The following is a 23,444-nucleotide window of genomic DNA, read 5'->3' as shown; positions in this document are numbered from 1 at the left end:
GCTAGGCGGTGTTGACGTTTCCGGGGTCACTGGTTCACTGTCTGGTACTAGCATCAGACAAATTAAAGTACTACCACTATATAAGACGGTAGTTCTAGCAGCAGATAAGTTGAAAGTAGTAGCAAAAAAAAAAAGTTCTTCTAGTAAGTACTCCTATCAAAAATCAATTTGCATTTGGAGGACGAAAATATTATTTTTTCAAATGATGTAAGCACTTACAGATCTGACAGATAATTTCTTAAAAATTGGACAATCAAGCAAAAGAAATCTGATTTATGATGCTTCTGTTTCTTGGTTATATGTTTATATATCACAAATTTAGGATTTGAAAAAAAAGGTGAAAAGAATAATACAAGCCAAATATGTATTAATATAAGTCTTCTTCACTTTATTTGTCAATAATATATAACGATGCTTTGTATCATCAGATGGAACAGGAACCAATCATTCACACATCACCTCTCACAACTCAAGTCTACAAAGTGTATGTCTCCTGTCACATGTCCAAATAGTCTGGCTAAACAATCAACAGCAATGTCTTTGGCTGGATCAAAATCATTTCAACCCTTTGCCCTCAGGGAGCATTAGACAAAGGAAAAAATCATTACCTAAAGATACTTTCGAACAAGTCATTGCATGATTACTTCCCTTACTTTGCACATTCTCAATAACATTTTTATCACAAGTTCATTAAAAAAACATGTCCAAGGTACCCACTTCCAACAAACTTCACAAGCTTCATTTGCTGTCTTAACTATAAATGAGATCCCCCACCAAACATAAGTATACAAGGACTGATCACTAGGTTCTATTTGAAACTTAGACAAATAAAAACCTTCACATTATTTTCACTGAACTAATATTGTAATCATCTGTTGATATACCTAAATTGTTCATGAGAGAAATGTTTTTTTATGGGGGCTTGTAACATTAGATTTACTGTTAAGTGCTGTTCTTAGTTTTCAGATGCCTCAAGCATGGTCTTCATGTGCCCATTTGCCTATGCCTAAAAATACCACAATAATATTTCATAATTAGACAAAATTGTCAGTAAATAAAGAACAACAGCTTGAAGCACCTTAAAAACTCCTATCGTCTACAGAGTCATTCATCCAATAGCCACTTTTAAAATAATCAACAAATCTTTCATAGATATAAAAAAAATATTTTGTTACATACTTTCCTAGAATGCAATTATATAAGCTTATAAAAAGTGATACCTACTAAAAGGAGCACAAATGGACAAACATTATCAATGCATGTAACGGTCTCAAAGGAAAACAAATACATGTATAAAGACTCTGAAAAGTTTTCCAACACTGTAGATTGATGTACAAAGTTTAGAAAAAAACAAAACTGCATATAATTCTGCTATGTCATAATGTAATGCTATTTCTTAACATTCCAATGCAACAGAATCTTAAGCACCACTAGCAAGCAAGCTATCTCACATACTTGAAAGCATCAATACCATGATATGGTTTTAGAAAACTCCCAATAAATTAGTCTAAAAAAAGATATCGACAGTGTGTGTCTTATAATCATTCAATAGACAACTGTTTGTGATTTCTATATGAGGAAAACAAAAATATAGGACACTTTCCTCCTTTCCTAAACATCTCTTGTACTATGAACAGATACAGCTAAATAACAGCGATGTTTTTTTTTTGTTGTTGGTTTCTATCTAGCTGGTACTGTACCTCATTTCTCATCATTGTGGAGTACAATGTTCCTTTGCTACAATCATTTATTCTTTACGTTTACCCCTTTAGACACAATGTACAAGTTTTTATAAGCAACAAAATTATTCCTTCACATTAATAAAAGAATCACAAAAAGAGACCAAAAAAAAAAAAAAAGAAAAAATTGTAATCTCATATCAGCGACTTCGCTTGATGTGTGTAATAGTTGGTTGTCACAGTCCAATAGTTGGGTCTGGGTTTTTGTAATACAGAAGTCATCAACACACAAAGTTACTACAGCTATTGTAGGCACACAAGATTTTAGGGCATATGTGCTATCACTGCTGTGCATGTTTTAAGAACATAAAACAGTGAGTATTTAGAAAATCATTCCTAATTATGAATATGAACACCTGACTTCAAACTCATCTACATTGTCTGACAGAACACAAAACTTTTTGATGATTTTTCATGGCATAAGACAAAATAGGGTCAAGTATGACAACAAAGAAACGAGACAAAAGGAAAATGACTCTACCAAAAGATAAATTTCTAATCTACCAGAATAAAAAATTGGGATGAAGAATCTCAAGTCATTTCTTTACCAACAATGTTTTGGTCAGTTGCCATCAACGAACACTTCAAAAGGTAATCTCTTATTGCTTGTGTATCAAAAGATCTACAATCAATCAAGCCACTCCAAAAGCTATAAAGAATGAGACTTTATAGACTAATGGCTTATGAAATCAAATTAGCAGTAACAAATTGAGATCAGATGGAGTTGCAACCTTTTATTCAACATAAAAAAAACAACAACATAAACATCCAACCTCCAAAAGTTTAAAAAGAAAAAACATATACTCAAATTTACTAAGTATAATATTCTTTGTTGACATGAATATAGATATTTAAAAAACAGCAACAGAGATTGAAACAGAACTCTGAAGAAATCGTTTATTAACTCCTTAAAAATGTTGATTTTCTTTGGGATAGAAACAGAAACATTGTCAGGAGTCTTCCATTTATCATTGTTCACATACATCCAACAGACAAGGAGAGAGGTCAGTGTCAAGGTTGTGATAGGCCACAGTGCACAGCAGAACAAAATACAGAAAAATGAAGAACAAATTAAAGAAAGGAGCAATTCAACAAAAAAATTGACCAGTCATTCAATGAGAAAGAAATATTTTTGCATCATTGCGTCTAGAGCTGTAACACTTCACAGCTAATGAGATAATACAAGCTAAAATGAAACATAATATGAGACTAGGCTAGCACTATAATTATCAAAGCTTTCCTTTTTAATTTAGATACTACTTGTATTCTAAATGTAGAGTAAGTACTAATTATTCACACATACACACACTATAAATTAAACTGATATAGAACTACAAAAACAAAAAAAAGTAATAAAACAACTTTCATACCGCAATAAATTTGTTATTCTGAGTAAAAGTTATGCACAACTTACTTGAACCCTACTGCACAATTTAAAACAAAATTTCAATTATATTGGATATATACAAAATAACACTCATCCACTGCAGTAGATCACACACCATCATCCAATCGATCCATAAATAACAAAGCTTAAACATCCACCTGACAACATAAATTAATTTTTATTCTTCTTCACACTCTCGCTTCTGTTTCTTTCTTTCTTTCTTTTTTTGTTTCATCATATTTTTTTGGGGGTGAAACTTTTCTTTTTTTTTTTTTTTTTTAAAAACATTTCAAGTCACATTTATTTTTTTGTTTTCTGTCAAATTCTGTCCTTGGCCTTTTCAATACACAGTTCAAAAACATTTCTACAAATGTGCATGAATAAATACAAACATTGTGAATGTGGTCACTACACAAGACCAACGATGTACAAAGGATGGAGGTTTCACAAGATGATAACACACAGCTAGCACTTGATGTACGCTCGTGTAGAAATAGAACTAAATGTTTATTGTGCTATCAGATCTTACGTTAAATGTCTTTGGAAAGGGTCTAACTAACACCGTCTCTCAGTACAAGAACAAAGTCACAACAAACTCAAACGGCCTCTACTGTCAGAGAGTGTCTATACATGAAAGCTGGTGGGATTTAAATCATTACTGTGCAGCTTCCGCTGATGGGGTCGATGGTCTGAATTTGGGTAACATTAATCCAAACTTAGTCTCTATGCCGTCAAAAGTGGCCAGGGCCATGCGGTATCCACCTATGTGGTCAGGGTTGCGTGATAAGACATCTTGCAAGTGGACAGACTTGGCCTCTGAACCTTCAGGGCGACTGAGGAGAGCACAGTAAAAGTAATATTAAACTTAAATGTACATGAATTTACCATATTATGTAGTGTTATCGAGCGCTTGTTAGTTTTATAAAAAAAAAAAAAAAAAAAAAAATCAAGTTCAAATCTAAGGGTTTTTTTCAAAGATGGGAAAAGTGAAGCCAAGTCCAACATGCTAAGTAACAAGGTTACAAAGACAGTTTGTGTGGAAACACAAACTTAAAATCAGCCCCCAAGTGGTCCACTCAGGCAGGCTTCAATATTTTCAGAAAGAACATCCAAATGAAATTATATCAAAGACAAATGAGAGATAAGAATGGAGAAAGAAGGTTGACAGATCTTGTGTAGTGCCCCAATGGTGCAGCCGATCAAAGGATAGGTGCAAGTGAATGCAAAGTTAGATGTGAACCTGGCCTAACTAGTTCCCCTTTCAGACCTTGTGGTCTATAGGGCAGATGATGTAAAGTTCATCTGTTTTTGTGGCCTAACATTAGTGAGGGTGTCATGTAGCCAGCACAACGATTAACCGCCTTTACTTTTCCCCAACTAATGTCAGGTACCCATTAAAGTTGGTCCCAACTAATGTCAGGTACCCATTAAAGCTGGGTAGACTCAGAGGCGCCCAAGGATTCCGAAGTTGAAAATCCCAGTCTTCACCAGGATTCGAACCCGGGACCCCCAGAAGCTAAGCACTTTACCGAGCCTCTCCTGGTCTTTACATAATGTAAATGTTTTGAAAATGCTGAATCTGTTATTCAAATTCTCAAAAGAAATACATATAAAAAAATAATGTTCAAGAAAATGGAGTTTATAAGATTACTATTCGTTCTAAATTAGGTTTAGCTTAAAATGCATACTGATTAGCTTTTTCTCTTTAAAAAACTGCTTGTTTAACTGATTTTAAAAATTAGATTTTTCGCTTTCAGGAAAAAAAAAAAATAGCCGTTGCATCAGAACTTTGAATGGTCTAAAATATTGTGATGTCGGATTTTCAATATCTTTTCTAGTTTACGAGATCTAAACGGGACGGACGGACAGACATTTCGCACAAAACTAATAGCGTCTTTTCCCCTTTCGGGGAGCGCTAAAAATAATAATGATAATAATAATAATCTTTATTGTTATTGTAAGGAAATTTGTCTTACAATTTGTGCATTACACCAAACAAAACATTATAACTATAAAAAAAAAAAAATGTACATTCACAACAGACTCACTCATAATTTACATGTGAAACATTTGATTGCCAGGGGAACAAAAGAAATGTGTAAAAGAAAGCTGGGTTTTACCAAAAAGCAAGTTATATGTTTTGTCTTTCAGGCCAGATTGACTTTCTCCTAATTTTTACTTAGATGCTGACCTTCTTGCAACTGATATTTTTTAAATTTTCTTTTGTTATAGTTATAGATTATTTTCTAAAAAGACAAACAACTTGTTAGAGAGACAGAAGGTCTTAGTGCATTCCTTAGTGTCCCCCAACGTCTTACTTGTGAAACTAAACTACTTCCTTACCTTCCACCAAAGTCCACATAAAACAACCTCTGCAATAACTCGTAAGTCAGCAGTGTTACACCAAACTGAGGGGAAGACCGGAACACACGAGCTGTCAAATATTTACAAAATATCAATGAATTATACAAAAAGAAAATAATAGCAATTATAACATTAAAGATGAATTTTAAAAAGTAGTTTATTACATTCTATGAGTGTCTATGAGTCAATCTACTAAATTCACTAGCCTAACTCTAATAAGTTACAAGTTTTCAGGCCTGATTAAAGCGACCCATTCCACATTTTATGGTTCTTGGGAAGAAAAGAGTTCTTTTATACTTTGTTTGTAAATAACTGCACTTTATCATTATTTTTTTATCAGCTCAAGTAATTAGTATTTTTTCTATTAATAAGATGTGGCACAGTATTTATGTATTATTATTAGTTTCAATGTTTTAGTCTTCGCTCTTGGTGTGTCTCTAGGTTAAGTGATTTTTACAATTAAGACCAAAACGATTATGTCCCAATGAGGTCAGATTAACCGGATTCCACTTTAGTTACTTTTAATCCAGCACTAATGCAATCAGGTAGATCATTCAATGTAAATTAGAAATATTGGTGGGTTGATATTCTTTGAAAGACACCTGAGTTTACAGCTATTGGTGTTGATAAAAAACTATTTATGATTGCAGTTTGATGTTCTCTAACAAAACTCTGGATCTTGGGATGTAGTGGCCCAGAAATGCCAAAGTATTTTAACCTTTTATGTACATGAGATGAGTTTGTTACATGCGTTAGCTTATTAGAAAGAATCCAATTCTATTATCCAAACCAATGAAGAAAATAATTAAACATATCAGGTTTTCCCATGATCTATATTTCCTAAGCCCTATTTAGAGCAGAGGCTAGAAAATGATATGTGACCATGATGTTGCCACTCATCATGTATTCTAGTACTTTCTAGCCAGTGAGACAGGGTCAGATTGTTTTCTACTTCTATAAATGTCCACTAGCCTGACTTAGCCTCATCAAATATCACTTCTACTTGCATATCTGGAGCATGCCTAATTTTAGTCCTTAATGTTTTTTTCTTTTTCACCTTTTCCTTTCCCTCAGTCTAAATCTATCTTCTCCTCTTCTATCCCTCAGTCTAAATCTATCTTCTCTTTCCTATCCCTCAATCTAAATCTATCTTCACTAACATTTAGAAAGAGAGCTGGGAGGAAATCCTTATTCAGAGCTCATGGAATTTTTTTGAGCTATTTTAAATTTCCATGTTGCAAGTAAATGGCTAGTGACGCTTATAAATATACAGATGAATCTGAACAAAGTTGTTTTAAACAGTTCTAGAATATATAGATCTACAAGATAGAAGCTAGAATTCTACTTACCAGGCCCGCCTTTCCAAAAGGCACCCATGCCTTCCTCAGCGTATATTTTCCTAGCACAATCTATCACACCTTTATATGTTGTCTGCCCTTTGCGTGCCTGGACCTGTAATCTGGTTTTTATCACATCAGCGGGGGTAGGGAAGAAAGCAGCTGGCATACCTAGAGAGCAGAAGTACAAGTTATTTTTTTCAATAACCATGATGAAAAAGGTTAGTAAGCAAGACTAGCTTATGCTTAATATTAAGACATTGTCTATTTGACCATTGACCTATACATCTTTGACATGCTCATATACATAGCCATTGAAGTGTTGTAACTACCTGCTAAAGTGGCAGACAACAACAAACTGCCGGGAGAGTTGTAACCATTCTCATCAGCAAAGTATTTTTTGTTGTGAGCGTAGGCAGGGAAGTAGATGGCACTGAAAGGGATGTCTCGAAGGAAACAAGCTTTAGAGCCCTAGGGTACAAAAATACAGTACATGAATCAAGTTTATTTTTATTTTTCTTCAAATAGAAAGAATGGATAGATAAGAAAAACTTATTGTAATAAAAGTTGGCCTAGATATTTAGACTCAACAGCTTCTTGCTAATACAAATATTAAAAACAGCAGAATTTATTTTCCAGAACAAAAATATAACCTATATCTCCTGAGCTTTTCTTAGATTGTTTTTTTAAAGAAAGTTTTGCGATTTTTAAGTCAAGTTTTATTTAAATTTTAAAATAAGCATTTAAAAAATTATAAGTCAAATCCATTTACTCAGACCACATAGGAATGTGATCATTTTGGTCCAAATAACCCCTGGTCTGATTAACAGGATTGAAATGTATAATAGGATTTGTTTAGGCACGTAGCTTTTTGGTCCAAACAATCGGTTTGTCCAATTAATCAAATTTGACTGTATGTTTTTAACATTTTCATATTATTAATTTAAAAATTCAATTACATTCTAATAACACAATTCTATTTTAATTTGTTGCTTCCTGTATTTTTTTGTTTAAATGGAAAGAAATTCAAAAAATTTCTATTCAAACAATTTAAAAAACATTTTAATAGCAGTTCCAATAAACATTTGTTTTACTAAGTATTAAAACTAAACCTATATTTAGTAAATAGTGTATTTGTTTATGTGTTTTAAACTTTGATGTTATCATTCCCTACCTTATAAAGACCAAAAAATCCTAACTCTTTAATCACACTGATAGCACTGACACGAGCTTTGCCCACTATCTCACCAGCTACTTGAAGACGGATTTTCACAATTTCTAAAGGATTGGTAAAAACAACTTGTGAAGCACCAGCCTAGAAAACAAACAACAAAACAAAACACCAACATAATAGGATGTTGCCAAGTGTACTTCTTACTGCTCACAGTAACACCTTACATTCTATGTAAAAGGCTAAAAATTAAAAGAATAAAAAAAAGTAAAGTTCCACTTTCAGAAAAATTCTAAACTTGATGTAATTTTTTTTTTTATTAAGTCTATTTTTTCCTGAAAAAAAAATAAATGTGTTTATATTGTGTTCATACTTTAAGCTTTAGTAGCACTATTTGAAAAAGAAAAAGTCAACAGTTCTTTAACTAAATTTTTGTTTCAAATTTGTATGTAAATAAGTAGTTTAAAATAAATATTTGTAAAAAAAGTATTTCCTATTCTTGTTAAAAAGTACTTATGTGATACTATGATTGAACTTACTGTGCCACCAGCAACCATCTCAGCCCAAAGTGGTAAGGTTCCATCCTTCTGTAACAACTTATCCCTCATCAGATCATTCATAGTTAACTTGATGGCTTTCTCCGGAGCCACACCCACAAGTTGAGGGGCCAGCCCTCGGTACAGACCTAGTACTCCCTCGTGACGTATAACCTGGTGGGGACAATTGCCTTTTTTACAATTTCTATCCACTTTATTTTGAAAAGGTATTTCTCATTTTTGAATACAAGTTAGGTTTTGAGAATTTCCATTTGTTTACTTAAAAATCAACTTTGGCAAGTAAAATTCTTATAATAATCAAAATAAAAGTCACAAAAATATTATTTTTTAAAATTCAATAAGCCAATGTTAATATTGTATTTCAGTTCAAGGCTAATATTAAATTGAATGTGGCATATCTAAACTAAAAAAGAAATACAACCAACTTTTCTAAAACAATCAAAACTGTTTTTATACATCAGCTCTCCAACAAAGGAAGTAGATCTTTGATTTTGTAGTCTAGTTTTAACAAGATCAATTGGATACACTGCTGTGGCCCCAGTGGCTAAAACATTCAAAGTAAATGCAGGGTCATTTTCATTTCTTATCAAATCATTAAACAAGCAGATGCCAAAAAGAAAATACAGTAAAATAGAATAATTTAATACCAGTACTTTTAAAATTGATACCTTTGGTTGTAGATATTATTATACAAATTATTGTTAAAACAAATAAAAATAAAGAGATAAAGTTAAACGGTGACTGCAAAGCTGATTTATCATGTGTTCAAATCTGATAACCAGGAAGAATTTCAGAATTTTAGATCATTTATGGACCAAAACTAGGGGAGTTGAATGCAGGCCACAAAATTTCAATTTGCAGGACAGTGGTGACCCAAAGGGTTAGAAATGTAAATTTAATACTAATCTAGTCCGAAATTTGATATAATTCAATACAAGTCTTACTACATGTGCTTTTCATGACAACGGAAAAAAAAAAAAAAATCTCAGGCTGTGTCTCTGTCAGCATCAACAACTAACAACACTATTTCATGACTACCAACATCAAGTGTTGAGCAAGTTACAGAAACTAGCCTTACCTCCAGCAAGTGCACCCAATGCAAACCTGTAGGCACTTTCAGCTGCTTGGAGAAATACAGTCCTCTTTGTTTGTCCTTGTTCCAGTCGAAGTTTTTGCTACAAGCAAACAGAAAATCATCTCAAATGTAGTTTAACTCTTTCTTTCCTATTTAACAATACCATCGCTGATTTGACCCCATTAAATTTTTTTTTTTTTGTATAAACATTAATTTGTGTTATATAAAAAGAGCGTGCATTCCCCTTCAATTCTATTACCCAATAAAAAATTTTCTGATAACAAAGTTATAGAAGTTTAATCGTAACATGGAAGTGAGCTACTAATGAACAAAATGAATAATTCCGTCGTATCATGGAAAATAATTATGAAGAAAAGAGTTAAAACATGAGCTGTTAAAATATCTGTCTGATATACGGAAAAATGTTCAGAATGGGGACAGAATCTTGTGACAGTTATCTATTAAAAATTTGAAACCAAAATTGTGAGAGTTTACTCAAAACAGAATTTTGGAAATTAGTTTAAAAAAAAAAAAGTAAGCATAAAATTATAACAAGTAGAAAAGGCCAAGAGTTTTTAGCAATCATTTCATTAGTCTAAGTTTACCTCTGCTATCTGTAACTGTATTTTGAAGGGAGTCTCTCTGTCTTCCATGGGGGACAACTTGCTTAAGTCAGAAAATGTCATTTGACTGCGGATTAAATGAAAACAACAACCTTTAAACTCTGGTACACACACACATAAATGTACAGTATTCTGTTTCAATGTTTTTAAAATAATAATGACTATAAGATTTAAACTTTCTCTTTTAATTTATTTCATTCATATTATTTTACAGTTTGCTGCAGCAAATATAATAACAAAATGGTGTACATAGTGATCACTGCATGAAAGTGCGGTACTATGCTCAACTTACATTACACTTTGTCCTGAGACCTTAATGTTTCAAACATGAATTAAATCCACAGGAATAATTTCCCATTTTTTACAACTCAATTTTCCTAATTAGATTGCCAAAAAGCGCTATGATTTATTATTATAGAAGCCATAAAAAAAAACGCTTTGTGATTAGAAAAAATATTGCATTTCCTTGTTCTGTACTATATGATACAATGGGGACATGAATTATCTTTCTTGTGACTGCATTAGCTTCACTAAATATAGCAAACTAAATGAATATTTTTATTCCTGTAAGCAGTGATGATAAAAAGGAAAGCTGTCTTGGTTATTTAAAAAGTCACACCTCTAGTCAAAATACTGGATAAAAACACTACAGTTCATAAAACAAAACAAAAAACATGGTACTGTGTACAGAGAAACACTATATACAGTTAAAAAGGAATAGATTGAAAAAAAAAAGGAAATAAAATGTAATTGATTTACATATCAATGCAGGAGATATTGCTCAACATTTTGCCCAATATTTTGTATCCATTATACAGCATTAAACTACAGTAAATCATTTTTTTTTTAAATGCCGACAAGAAAATGGACTGTGCTAGACACATGTGACTCAGTGACTACGCTAAATAAACACTTTTTTTTTTTAAATTAAAAAAACAGCTTTAAACATGGCTAGTGATTATTGTTATAAATGTCAAATTCTTCAAAAGCATACAAATTTATTTTTGTTTACAGCTGCTAGGTGATGGTGGGCTAAACAAATGTAAAATGTATTACACAACAATTAATCTGGATTAAATTAAATCTTTATTCATATATAAGAAAGTTCTTTTCGTATTAGATAAAAAGCAAGTGGCTTTAACTGATTGACAATACAAAATCTTGATTACATTTGAAATAAAGATAGATGTGTGGTCATTCAAGTTAGGAAAATGAAAGCTGTCTTTATATTATATTTCAATATAATATGGAATACCTAGAAAGTAGAAACATGTTTTAGGTAAGTTTTCCTGTTTAATAATTAGGACAATCTTTGATACAGACAAACATGATCTATGACATTGGTAAAGCAGGAAACTATCCTTTTAATAGACTGCATATGAAAATAATTTTTTTTACAGCACAACAAAGATTTCAACTAGCAGGTATTTTAGGGAGATGGTCAGACGGATATCTTAAGCAAGGATTTATTCAGCGCTAAAAATGAGTCTGTCATACTATTATCAGTAGACCTTTAAAGCAAGTAATTCCATTAAAATTTCAGTTTAGATTTAGTTGTTTTTCTTAAATTTAAAAACTATTATTTCTTGAAGAGAACATTATGAGTTTATAAGTAAGAGAAGATTAAGTTTTTAAAAAATTTAGATTTAATTGTACAAATTTAAGCAATCAGACTAGTTTGTTAGACCAATCTGTAAACAAAAAATTGATTTTAGGTTGGGAAAGTAAAACTGAGAAATTGGTATGGCTACGTGAAGAAGTCTGGCCAAACTATGGAGGAAACAATACTTTTGATCTACTCACACATTCACGTCTGCTCGCTTATACAATGGCCTACTATGGATGAAATTGAATTTTTATGTAAATCAACTAGATCAACTAAAAATTGTGTTTACTTTTTGTATGATTACTTAAGCACGTTAACATTAACTCTGATCATGAGAGCTATTAAAAGCAACCTACACATTTAGATAAACAAACTTAAGAACACATCAATGGGGCTCCTCTTGGAAATGACATCATGAAACAGTGGAGGAGAAGACTAAATGCTCAGTGGTTCTCAACCTGTGCACAATACACTAACTATCAGTTTTTTAACGAGGGGAATCATTTTTTAAATGCATCAATGCATCTTATTCACCAGGATTTAATTTGACAACAGAATAATCCATCAATACATAATTTTCAAAACAATTAACCCAAAAGGTTTTCACACTAAAATTTACCAAGAGAAATGTATCTTACATGCTTCTGTCATTGCATTTAGTGAAGTTCTGTTTGCAAAGTAAACCGAAAGGGAATCATATTAGTATAAACAAGCACAATTCTGTTGGTCACAGTTTGTTGAAAACCACTGGCTAAATAAAATAGAACATCAACATTTTCTTGCTTATATGAGCTACCAAAAGGCCAGGTTGGACTTCTAGATTGGTAAATAATATATGGTCATTTCTGATGTTGGTTAGTTTGCATGTTAGGTGCTAAGAAGCAGACAGACACACTCGATAATTAATATAACACAAAAGTGATTAGACGAGACAAGTTCATCCAAGTACATCTGTTTTTAGAAGTAAAATAAACTCTCAGATAGAGAAGTGTTCAACCTGCGAGCAAACTTGTCTGTGATCCCACTGAAATAGAACATTAGCAACTTTAATGTTGCAAGACTAAACCAAATAAGTTAGGAGACTGAATATACTTCTATCCTTGTTCTATGGTTGCTTAAATGCAATAATGTATTTTAAAGCCATGGCAGTTCAATATGTATGCCTAAAAATAATGTCGACTGAGTTAAGTTTATACATGAGAATACAAACAAGTGCTTTAGCTACTGAATCTCCCGCTAGTTAAAAAATGTGCTAAATGTAGAGGGATAATTTAGACAATTTTAAATTAAACATTTTCACATACAGTTTTTTTTTTGGAGGCCCGGTGGCTGAGCGGTAAAGCGCTTGACTTCTGAATCGGGGACCGGGGTTCGAATCCTGGTGAAGACTGGGATTTTTAATTTCGGGATCTTTGGACGCCTCTGAGTCCACCTGACATTAGTTAGGGAAAAGTAAAGGCGGTTGGTCGTTGTGCTGGCCACATGACACCCTCGTTAACCGTAGGCCACAGAAACAGATGACCTTTACATCATCTGCCCTATAGACCACAAGGTCTGAAAGGGGAACTTTCTTATTTTTTTGTTTGTTTTTTTTACATACAGTTTTGACAAAAATACTATTAACTTTTAAACTGTGTATACTTAAGAACATAAGAAATCTTACAGGCTTAAAACACAGACAGTAAGGCACTTAAAAACTCAATTTATAGATTTTTTTGTTTTGTTTTGTTTGTGAAAGGTCTAGATATCTCAACCTAACCCTGTAATAAGAAAACAAAATGCAAATAACTTTGGTCTCAATGAAGTGCCAATGGTAACACACACAAGCATGGTGTGCAACAGCCTATCTAAATAAGGTAGAACAGATTAGGAGATCAAGGCCCTCAGAACATGGTACTCCACAGCCAGCACATAAGCTCAAAAAGACATGTGCGCATTGCTATACAGTAAGCCATGCTGTGAACACAACTGTTTGAATCTAAATCTTGCAAACCACTGTTTACTAGAATCTTTCATCCTGATTTAAACTAACAAAAATGTTAATTTCAGAAATTCTGAAATATGATCAAAATATAATTATAATCTGTTGAGATCCCGTACGGAGGAGTTCAAATACTAATCTTTAATATTTAATGAAAAACTTTTTACTTATGTTATAACAATTTTTTTAAAAATCAATTTCAAGCATGTTTACACATATATATATACATTTTACTGAGAAAAATATTTGAAAAAAAAAAATCTTAACGTAAAACCACAACATGTTAACACAGCGCCTTGAGCCTACATTTTGTTTGTTAACAGCGCTCTATACGATAAATTATTATTATTATAAGTTATGGATAGAAAGCAAACATTCAAGGTATGTTGTACTCAGAAAATAGATGTGTCATTGTATGCTCTGACTTCAAAATAGTCTGTGCATTGTATACATTAACAAAGTTATATTAATAGTTGTACAACTTAACATAAGCCATACAAATCTGGGCATTTCTAAGCACAATAGCCAAGAAATCTGGGCATCGCACACATAAAGGCATTGCACATCAGCACAATAGAACAAGCAGTGACACTAATCATTTCAAGAGTCATTTATTCTAAGATAAATATTATAGCAACATAGGCCCTCACACTGCAATAACTACAGAACAAAATACTGCCCTACAATGGTCACTCACAATTATGACAACTCTCAATGACTAGCTTTGTAAATTAATGTTACTGACCTTTGTTGGTTCTGTAGGTAGACTAGTTGGTAAAGTATATCTACTTCTAGTGGTGTGATCTGGGAAAATTCTTGGGACTGATACAGGAATTCCTCTAAAGATGACAAGAATAAAAATTAAAAAAAAAAAAAGACAATTATTTAATAAAATAAATAATCAGTCCAGTGAAAACTATTTTTTAAACAAGTAATACTTGATATGTTCTCAGAAAAACTAAAATACAACTAAATATAGTCAAACCACCAAACCTTATTCTAAAAAAAAAAATAACTTTCCTAGCTTTGAGTGGTAATTTAAGTGTAGACCTACTTGTATATAAAATTTAAATAAGCAGATCTATAAAGTACGCTAGAACTAATTGTAAAAGAGCCAAAGAGCATTTGAATATTAGCTAAAAGCACTTATTAACTAAAAGAATCTTAGGCCATTACTCAGCTTGGCTGCATTAATAAAGAATACAAGTTTTTAAAAACAAGCCTAACAGAATGCCATATCTACTTTAAAACGCCCAATATTAAAAGTCGAGTTAATCCACCTTTAGACAAAGGCTGGGTCTCATCTCTTCGTGTGGCACTCAAGTATATCCTCTTACAGAGCTCCATGTTGTTGAGTAATGAGATGAAGGCAGTGTAGTAAGCATAACTGATCTGTCTCTGGTGTCCTTCTCCAAGTATAACCTAAAAAGTAAAATGCATTCCCTTTCAAAGATGTGCATAAACCCTACAAATAGTATTTTGAATAAGAAATATCAATCAACATTAACAAAAACAAACTTATCAACAAACGAATCTATTTTATTATTTAGGAACGTGTAAGACGCATTCACCTTCTTTTTTGAAGTAAGGTCTATATTTAAAAAGATAAAATGTTTAATCGAGTCTCTTTTGAAATATTTTTTAAAATCCCATCCCACATAGCCACAATGTTTTGTTATGCAAATATGTTAATGGTATCAAATGCTTTGGTCATATTGATGAAGGCAGTGTACAAGTCCAGGTTCTGATTCACGCATAATGAGCCTATGCTGGCAGGACTATGCTACAATTAACTATGTTCCGCTGGAGACTGGTGTGGACTAGTTTAGAAGCACTACTTACCCTTCGACAGCTGCACTGGGCCAGACACTTACCCCGCATATAGAAAAACTTCAAGCAAAATTATTGTTTTTGGCAAGCTTAAAGTAGGTAGGCGGAACAGAGGTTATAGAGGACAGGGGCAGAAGATGTTAAGAAAAATTAAGTAGACCCCCAGAGGACAATGGCTTTGTCTGCACCTGACGTGGAAAATATGCAGGACGCAATTGGGTTTGCATAGACATAATGAAACACTGCACTCATCCTTTATCTTCAGAATCAAAGAAATTGCCATAATTATTAATATTATGTTAATAGTAACATTAAATATCATGGTCGAGAATTTGAATAATATTAAATGTCAAGTTAGTAACAACACGATAAGAAATTTTATTTTGTTACATGACATTAACGAATAGTAGTGGTTTGTCTACTAAAAGTTGTATGCTTTTGTTGTGATTTCTGACTGGTGTGTCTAACAGCTACTCTGCCTTTACTCTATGTAAAGACATAACAAGATTCTTACTGAAACAATGTTTTCCTTGACAAATGGACTCAGAAGATATGACTTCAGACACAGTAGAATCTCTTCAAAGTCTTTAGCAGAAATATAACCACAGTTGTTTTTGTCACGTCTCCGAAAGGCTTGCCATGCATGTTCCTCATGAAAGTCCTGCCGACAAAATAAACACCAGGAAACTGAAATATTCATTATTTTAGGAGGGAATAGAATTTAAAGCTCTAGCGGTACCCATGTCACAAAATAACATTTACAATGAAAAAACAACTTAGGCAGTCCTAATTTCTAAGTGATTATCAATCTTTATCATTTAGGTTTACAAATGCTTTGTTTTCAGAATAATGCTACTTCATTAAAAACACTACATTAACCCAATCAATGATAGAAAAAATTCCTTTACTTATTCTTTTATTTGATATATATGATTTATAAACTAATTGCCTGTGATGTTGCTTGTTCAGGCTGTCTTGAAGTCAACTATGGATGACTGTTGGATTTCAACCAATTACTCTGCAAGCGTTTGGGTGTAATTGTTCGGGTGTATTCCGTGTAGTTGACCAACAAGTCAGATAAACAAACAAACACCGGTTTTAACTAGTGAAGAGATGTAGTCAACACTGATGAACAACTTCACATATATTTATTCTAATAAAAGGCCACAGTAGAAGTCTCTGTCACTAAACACGTCGTTACCCTGGAGTATTCTATCGCTAACTGATTTTCCGGTCTCTAACCCAACATATCCCAAACGTCACTAGTCCCGTTCAATATGCGTCTTCTATGGTGCGTCGCTAAATAACTAAACTATAAATAAGGTGTCTAACCCGAACAATTACACCCAAACGCTTGCAGAGTAATTGGTTGAAATCCAACAGTCATCCATAGTTGACTTCAAGACAGCCTGAACAAGCAACATCACATGCCTCAGTTTGCAAGAATACAAAAAAAATTAAGGTACCCCTTTCATATTTTGCAATCTATGGCGGGGCAGATGATATAAAGCTTATCTAATTGTGTGGTGGATGGTTAAAAAGGGTTATGTGGCCATCTCATCGACCAACCTTAGCAGGCGAAGCACCTTACCCTTCAGCCTCTATATCACCCAGTATTTATTTTGACACCATTAGATCTTACAGTTTTTAATACAATTTTTATTGGCCTTTGAATAATTACTGTAAGTAATGTAGTGCGGCCTATCATGCCTATTACTGTTAGTTTCACAATAACTATACTGAGCATATATTCAGAATTCCTAAGTCACTAAATCTGTCAAAATGTTTAATATTCAAAATAAAAAACTGTGACATTCGCAGGTCAAAGTCGCCATGAGAACAGACAAAATAACAGTTATAAAGGCAAACTAATCTTAAACAAGTTTCAAACTAGTAAATCTAAATGAGGAAAGGAAATAGTTACATGAATTAGCTGAGTGAAGTCTGTGTAAGTCACTTTTCTAGATTTGTCTTTGCCAAAATGAAGCTTGATGAATTCGCTGTCAAAGTCAAATGGAATAAACTGATGAAGTGTTGTGTGCTTTATTATATCTTGAAACTCATCTGCAGAATAGTTGTAATAGTAGTGAACATAAATGTATGGAGCATATACAAACTTACAAGATGTATTAGCCAACCTTAATTAAAAATAAAAAATTAGGATGCGTTCACGCCAAGCTTCTTACCATATGTGATGTAACCATTTCCATTTCGGTCGAAAATCTGGAAAGCAAGTGCATACATGGCGTCAGGGGCACAGAGTAGGGCCTCAAAACCTTGAAACTCGGAGAAAGAGATAAGTCTGTTAGGAGGAAAAAAAAAGAAATATTTGCATTTACTCTATTTACAAGATTTAATAAAATATCGTAAAAATGCCCCCCCCCCCTTTCCCGAACTTGCAATCTAAAAAGGCAGATGACAGTTAAGGAGGGTATCATGTGGCTAGCACTCGGACAAACCCCCCCAAGCCTTACTTCCCCATGATTTATTTTTTAAATTATGTTTATATTTCGCATATTTTAAGCTTATAGCGTGCTCAGTGTGCTCCTGTCCTATCTCTTTTGTGGATCAGCAGAGGGCTAGAGTGTATCTGGGGGAAAAGGTTTCTGTGCTGCCTTTCAGCGTTCAACAAACACTACTGTTAAAGCCAGGATTTGAACTCAAGCACTCTTGCTAAGTGTGTTTTAAAGTGGTAGCCAAGTAGTTTCTGCCTTTCAGCCACATATCAATTCAGAAGTAAATTGCTTGACCACTTGACCACCATGCCTCTTTAAAATGTAAACTTATTGCAAACTAGTATCAGAATCATTGCTCGGATAGAGTTTATTTAAGTTTAATCTCTTCAAATTATACTGACCCATCTCTTGATGTGTCCACACATGAAGCAAACACTTTGTGAGTATATTCATCATACTTGTCAGCATCCAACAATTGAAGGTAGTTCAGCACAAACTCAGAATAGGACATATACTTCTCTCCTTGAACAACTTGGGAGGCATACTGAGAATAGAAATAGGTCACATTTGCAAGTAGAGAGAGAATGTATCATCTGAATGTGAACAGCTTGAGGCATACTGAGAATAGAAATAGGTCACATTTGCAAGTAGAGAGAGAATGTATCATCTGAATGTGAATAGCTTGAGGCATACTGAGAATAGAAATAGGTCACATTTGCAAGTAGAGAGAGAATGTATCATCTGAATGTGAATAGCTTTATCAGAATGTGTGTTTATTCAATTGTTCAAATTATCTGACATATAAACTATGTAATACATTCTTGCATATAAAAATACACCTCAGAGTTTCTTACATAATGTAACTGGAAAAAAAAGAGAAATTGCAGTTACTTTGAAAGGCTAGATGTGAAGAAATATTTTAAATATTTTTTGGGCGGGAGTTCCTAATCTGAATGAGAATCAAATCTAGTTCACTGGAAAAGAAATATGCAAGTCTGGCTTTGCACAAACACACAAGCATTTATAAAGACATTATTTTGTTATTTAGATTAAAAATGAAAATGTGGAAACTAACCTTCTCAAAAACATGTCTCAGTTCTTCACTGTCAGCTCTTTTAATCATCAGCTCATCTGAAGACTGTAAACAAAAGGTTTAGTCAAACAATGTGCATTTTTTACAATACATTATGTCTAACAATCTCTGCAATAGAATAATAATAATCAAGTAATTAAATTTAAAGAACCAATCTAAATGTGTAAAAAGTTTCTGTTTAGGTTATGTTCAAACTTGATCTGTGTCATTGTTGGTAAAAAAGATCTAACAGTTACAAGTTAACTGGTTCAAGAATTCACTTCAATCTACCAAATAAAACTGAACTTGATATCTTAACATGGTTCAGTGATTTTGAATGTCAATATATGCAGTCTTAAGGTTGACTGTATTTAATAAAGATTTTCATGGAGTGAAACTGCATTGAACTTGAATAAATGTAAAGTTCATGACCTTAAATGAAATTGGCACATTTGTGTGAGCTAGGCTTAGAACAATACAATTCAGTTCCAGGTAATTTATTATCATTTATTATCATGAGCGTTCAAAGGTTAATCCGGAAGTGGTAATGGATATAGGCACTCCACTACCTATAAAATGCTTCTCAAATTGCCTGAGCTGACATCCAATCCAACTCATGGCCTTCACCTGTGGCTCAAATATTGTGTGCAGCCGAACTGTTTTCACTAACAGGAGAAGGGGCAAAGGCTTATAACTGATGCCTGAACCAGTAAGCTTCAGGTTGGTGAGGCCAGTTTGCCTTGGCTAAGACAAGGAATTCAAACCTCTGATGCATTGTTACTATACCTAAACATGGGGAAAGGCTTTGGGATTCAACCTTGAGGAAAAATTAGGAGGTGGCAACCTTAAAGCAGTCTGTAGCACACAATGCTACACCCCTGCAGAGCCTGTGATACCACAGATCCCAAATCTATAATCTGCACATTGCTATTCCTTAGGATACACCAGCTACATGGAAGGGGGGGGCGGGGACTGCTATGTGGGCAACATCATTCGGAACATAGCTAATGCCAGGCATTCATCTTATTTCTAGAAACTATTAACTCTATCACGAGCAGTCTTTGAAACCTTTTTTTAAAGTTAACTTGATAATTCAACTTTGAGAAAGTGAAAACTCAAAAACACTAAATATGCAGATAATTCTATGTAACTAATTATAATTACTATTATATTTAAACATGTGTGACTGGTCTTAGAACTCTAATGACAGCATTCTAAATTTCTTTTTGTGATGACGCTTAAAGTTATCTCTCTGCATTTTAACTTCTATCTTATCTTATCATTAGGTGTTTACATATAAGCTCAAACTAGTTTTAGTTAGAGCCTATTGACAGTATTGATTTAGTGACATTGCATGCCTCATCCAACACATTATGAACAAATTGTTTTATACATTTATTTTTTCTCTTGCTGCTTTGTCCTCCATTGGAAGTGCAGCAAATAGATTTCCAAACAAACATTTAGTGTAAGATTTACTAGATCTAGATCAGATATAAATATATCTATTTAAATCCAGTTTACTCATTCAAGATGTATTCTACTTGTCACGTACACTATGACCATATATGGTAACAGTTTTGAGTTGTTTGCCGACTTAGCTCGAAATAGCAGGGAAACATTAGACTGCAATGATTGGTTGGTCTTGGAGGGGCAAGTTGTTGATCACGTGATTACGAGCTGAAACCCGGGCAAAGATGCAAATTAGCCTCAGTCGGTTGTAAATATTTGTAGAGATAAGATCTAACTTGTATGTAGTTAAGAATATATATATATTTTATTCGTATCAAGACTCAGATATACTATTGAATAGATCATTTATTCAAGTACATTTTAACCATTGTAACTATTTGTGTATAGTGTTTTTAAGTTATTAATTAAAGTAATTGTTTTTGAACGAAGAGAAGTTTCTTCATTGAATTTAGATCGTACTTAGATCATATTTGTCAAGTTGTAACTCCTAGACCTAGATGATCCTCTTATCAATAGGCAACATTCTGTATGATTGTATCATCGACATAGATCTGTCTACTTCTATACGATCATCTTATCGAAAGATCATTTCAAGATCCTCGGTAATCACGGTCATTGATGGTGCAATATAGTTCAAGTCTGATCGTGACAGTAGCATCATCTTAGATTGTGACATCAACACCATTGATGATCGTGACACTACTATTTGATCTAGTTTCAGTCTTTAGGTAGTTTGGGATTTATAAGAATATTATTATTTAAGTCTATCATGTTAAATACAGAGATGTTACTTCAAAAAAGTTGATGATTAAGTCTAGTCGTAATTATTTTAACTGGCTAGATCTATTAATATATATATATATATATATATATATATATATATATATATATATATATATATATATATATATATATATATTATATAGTAATATATTATATCTATAATGTCTAGACCTCTATAAAAATAGTTATAGACACTATACTTCACTATAGTAACTATAGTTATAGATTGAAATTATTAAATACCTAGATGCCTATATAAATATTAATTAATAGTTATAATAATATAATTATAGATCTATATTAACTATATTACTATATATTATATCTAGTAATAGTCTGTGGGTATTATAGTAAAAAATAGTTACAATAGACTTGAATAGTTAATAAAACTCTCAATTGAAATTGTCAAATAGTCTGAATAGTATAAAATAATAATAAATAAGTATCTAGTCAAACTATTCAACTAGATTAGACTAGATCTAGTCTAGTCATCAGTCTAGAGAAGTCTCATTTTTGTTTTGAGTATGTTGTTTTATTTATACACTTGTGACTGTGTTTTGATGATGCAATTTCACTTGCAAAGTTATTTCTAAAGTTTAGATTCAAGTTGTAAACATACCGGTATCGTATGCCGTATGCCAAGCCTTAGCCTTAGTTTATTTAAGTTTATTACCTTTTTTGGTGACTCGCATTTTGCCTTTTGTATGGCGACAGGCCATACCTTGGAAACAATATCCAATTTAGTCCCCTAAAAATAAACATAAAATACTGAATTAGTAATTATATCTATACTTATTACGTGATTATTTATTTAGATATTAAATCAGAACAGTCTAAAACACCCTTTACGTACCTTTTCGCCCGCCATGTTTAACCTTTAAGGTGAAGGTTAAAAAAATCTCGCGAACAGAACGTGATCAACAACCTTGAACTTTTCAAACTGCTGGGTTGCATAACCATGGGGTGCGGGTGAGGGAGCGGCACACCTTTAAAAAATAATATTTTAATGATATTATTCATAGATGTCCCACCGCACACATTTGAGAACCAAAAGAAAGCCATTATTGAAGACAGGCCCAGAAGACGGAAAGAAAATGTAAATAGACCGCCGGTGGACAACCAGCTTTGTTAATTAACACAAAAAATATTCCGGTATCAAAGACATTGCCATAATGTATGTAGATGTCCCAGCGATCCCATTTGTACCCCATACCGTGACAGCAACAAAACTATAAAATTAATATACAACTATTTGAGAGAGAAAGAGAGAGAGAGAGAGAGAGAGAGAGATGTATATTTCATATAGAGCTTTTTTTTTTAAGCAGACTTAGATCAAAAAAACATTTTTTAAATGTTTTGACATGTTTCAGATGTTCCTTCCTTGCCCAGGCCTCCCACAGGACGACGGGGGGGGGGGGGGGGGGGAAGAGCATCAGGGCCATGATCGGGCAGGATATGAACCAGGGACCATCGAGATGATCGAACGACAGTCCAGCACGCATACAAAACGACCAGGCAGCCTGTACTTGTCCAATTATTCTCATTATGGTATATATTTTTTATTTCTATATAGCCAACGGATAACACCCCCCACCCCTCCATTTTTTTGAGGGCGAGGCTCTGGGCGACTGCATCTAGTTGTCTATAAGCATCATCCTCATTAGTCTATTGACTAGTGACGTAGTAAGGGTGTTGTGATGGTTGGCGTAGCGGCGTAGCCCAATCTCTCTATAGCTTCCTGGTCAACAGCTGCTGCACTAAGAAAAAACATCAAGAAAAATATCAAGAAAAACATCAAGAAAAACACCAAGAAAACACCAAGAAAAATATCAAGAAAAATATCAAGAAAAACATCAAGAAAAATATCAAGAAAAATATCAAGAAAAATATCAAGAAAAACATCAAGAAAAATATCAAGAAAAACATCAAGAAAAATATCAAGAAAAATATCAAGAAAAACATCTCAAGAAAAATATCAAGAAAAACATCAAGA

General features: G+C 33.0%; 1 protein-coding gene across 4 annotated transcripts; it reads right to left on the bottom strand.

Moving 5' to 3' along the window:
• Positions 1-365: 365 nt before the first annotated feature.
• Positions 366-22,375, bottom strand: LOC106053277 (electrogenic aspartate/glutamate antiporter SLC25A13, mitochondrial-like). Of its 4 annotated transcripts, XM_056003614.1 has the most exons (20): positions 22,305-22,375; positions 22,125-22,199; positions 19,202-19,264; positions 18,528-18,670; positions 17,857-17,972; positions 17,595-17,734; positions 16,185-16,331; positions 15,121-15,262; positions 14,586-14,679; positions 12,857-12,883; positions 12,057-12,089; positions 10,236-10,320; positions 9,634-9,730; positions 8,981-9,099; positions 8,538-8,708; positions 8,002-8,142; positions 7,160-7,298; positions 6,840-6,998; positions 5,470-5,560; positions 366-3,959 (listed from the first exon to the last, which is right to left on the bottom strand). In XM_056003614.1, exons 1-20 carry the CDS (start codon positions 22,317-22,319, stop codon positions 3,782-3,784), a joined length of 2,175 nt encoding a protein of 724 aa, XP_055859589.1. In that variant the 5' UTR covers positions 22,320-22,375; the 3' UTR covers positions 366-3,781. The 4 variants fall into 4 exon arrangements, with proteins under 4 accessions (XP_055859589.1, XP_055859591.1, XP_055859590.1 ...); XM_056003616.1 differs by lacking the exon at positions 12,057-12,089; XM_056003615.1 differs by lacking the exon at positions 12,857-12,883.
• Positions 22,376-23,444: the final 1,069 nt, after the last annotated feature.

The sequence above is a fragment of the Biomphalaria glabrata genome, chromosome 11 (assembly GCF_947242115.1).
Source record: "Biomphalaria glabrata chromosome 11, xgBioGlab47.1, whole genome shotgun sequence".
In the NCBI taxonomy this organism is placed as follows: Eukaryota; Metazoa; Mollusca; class Gastropoda; family Planorbidae; genus Biomphalaria; species Biomphalaria glabrata.
Note: the sequence above shows the minus strand (reverse complement) of the source record. Positions and strands in the feature narration are given on the sequence as shown.

Coding starts and splice junctions, on each gene's coding strand:
- LOC106053277 (XM_056003614.1), bottom strand. Junction 10,321..12,056: donor AAGCGAGCAGACGTGAATGT/GTGAGTAGATCA, acceptor TTTAATCCGCAG/TCAAATGACATTTTCTGACT. Junction 9,731..10,235: donor TACAGTTACAGATAGCAGAG/GTAAACTTAGAC, acceptor GTTTGCTTGTAG/CAAAAACTTCGACTGGAACA.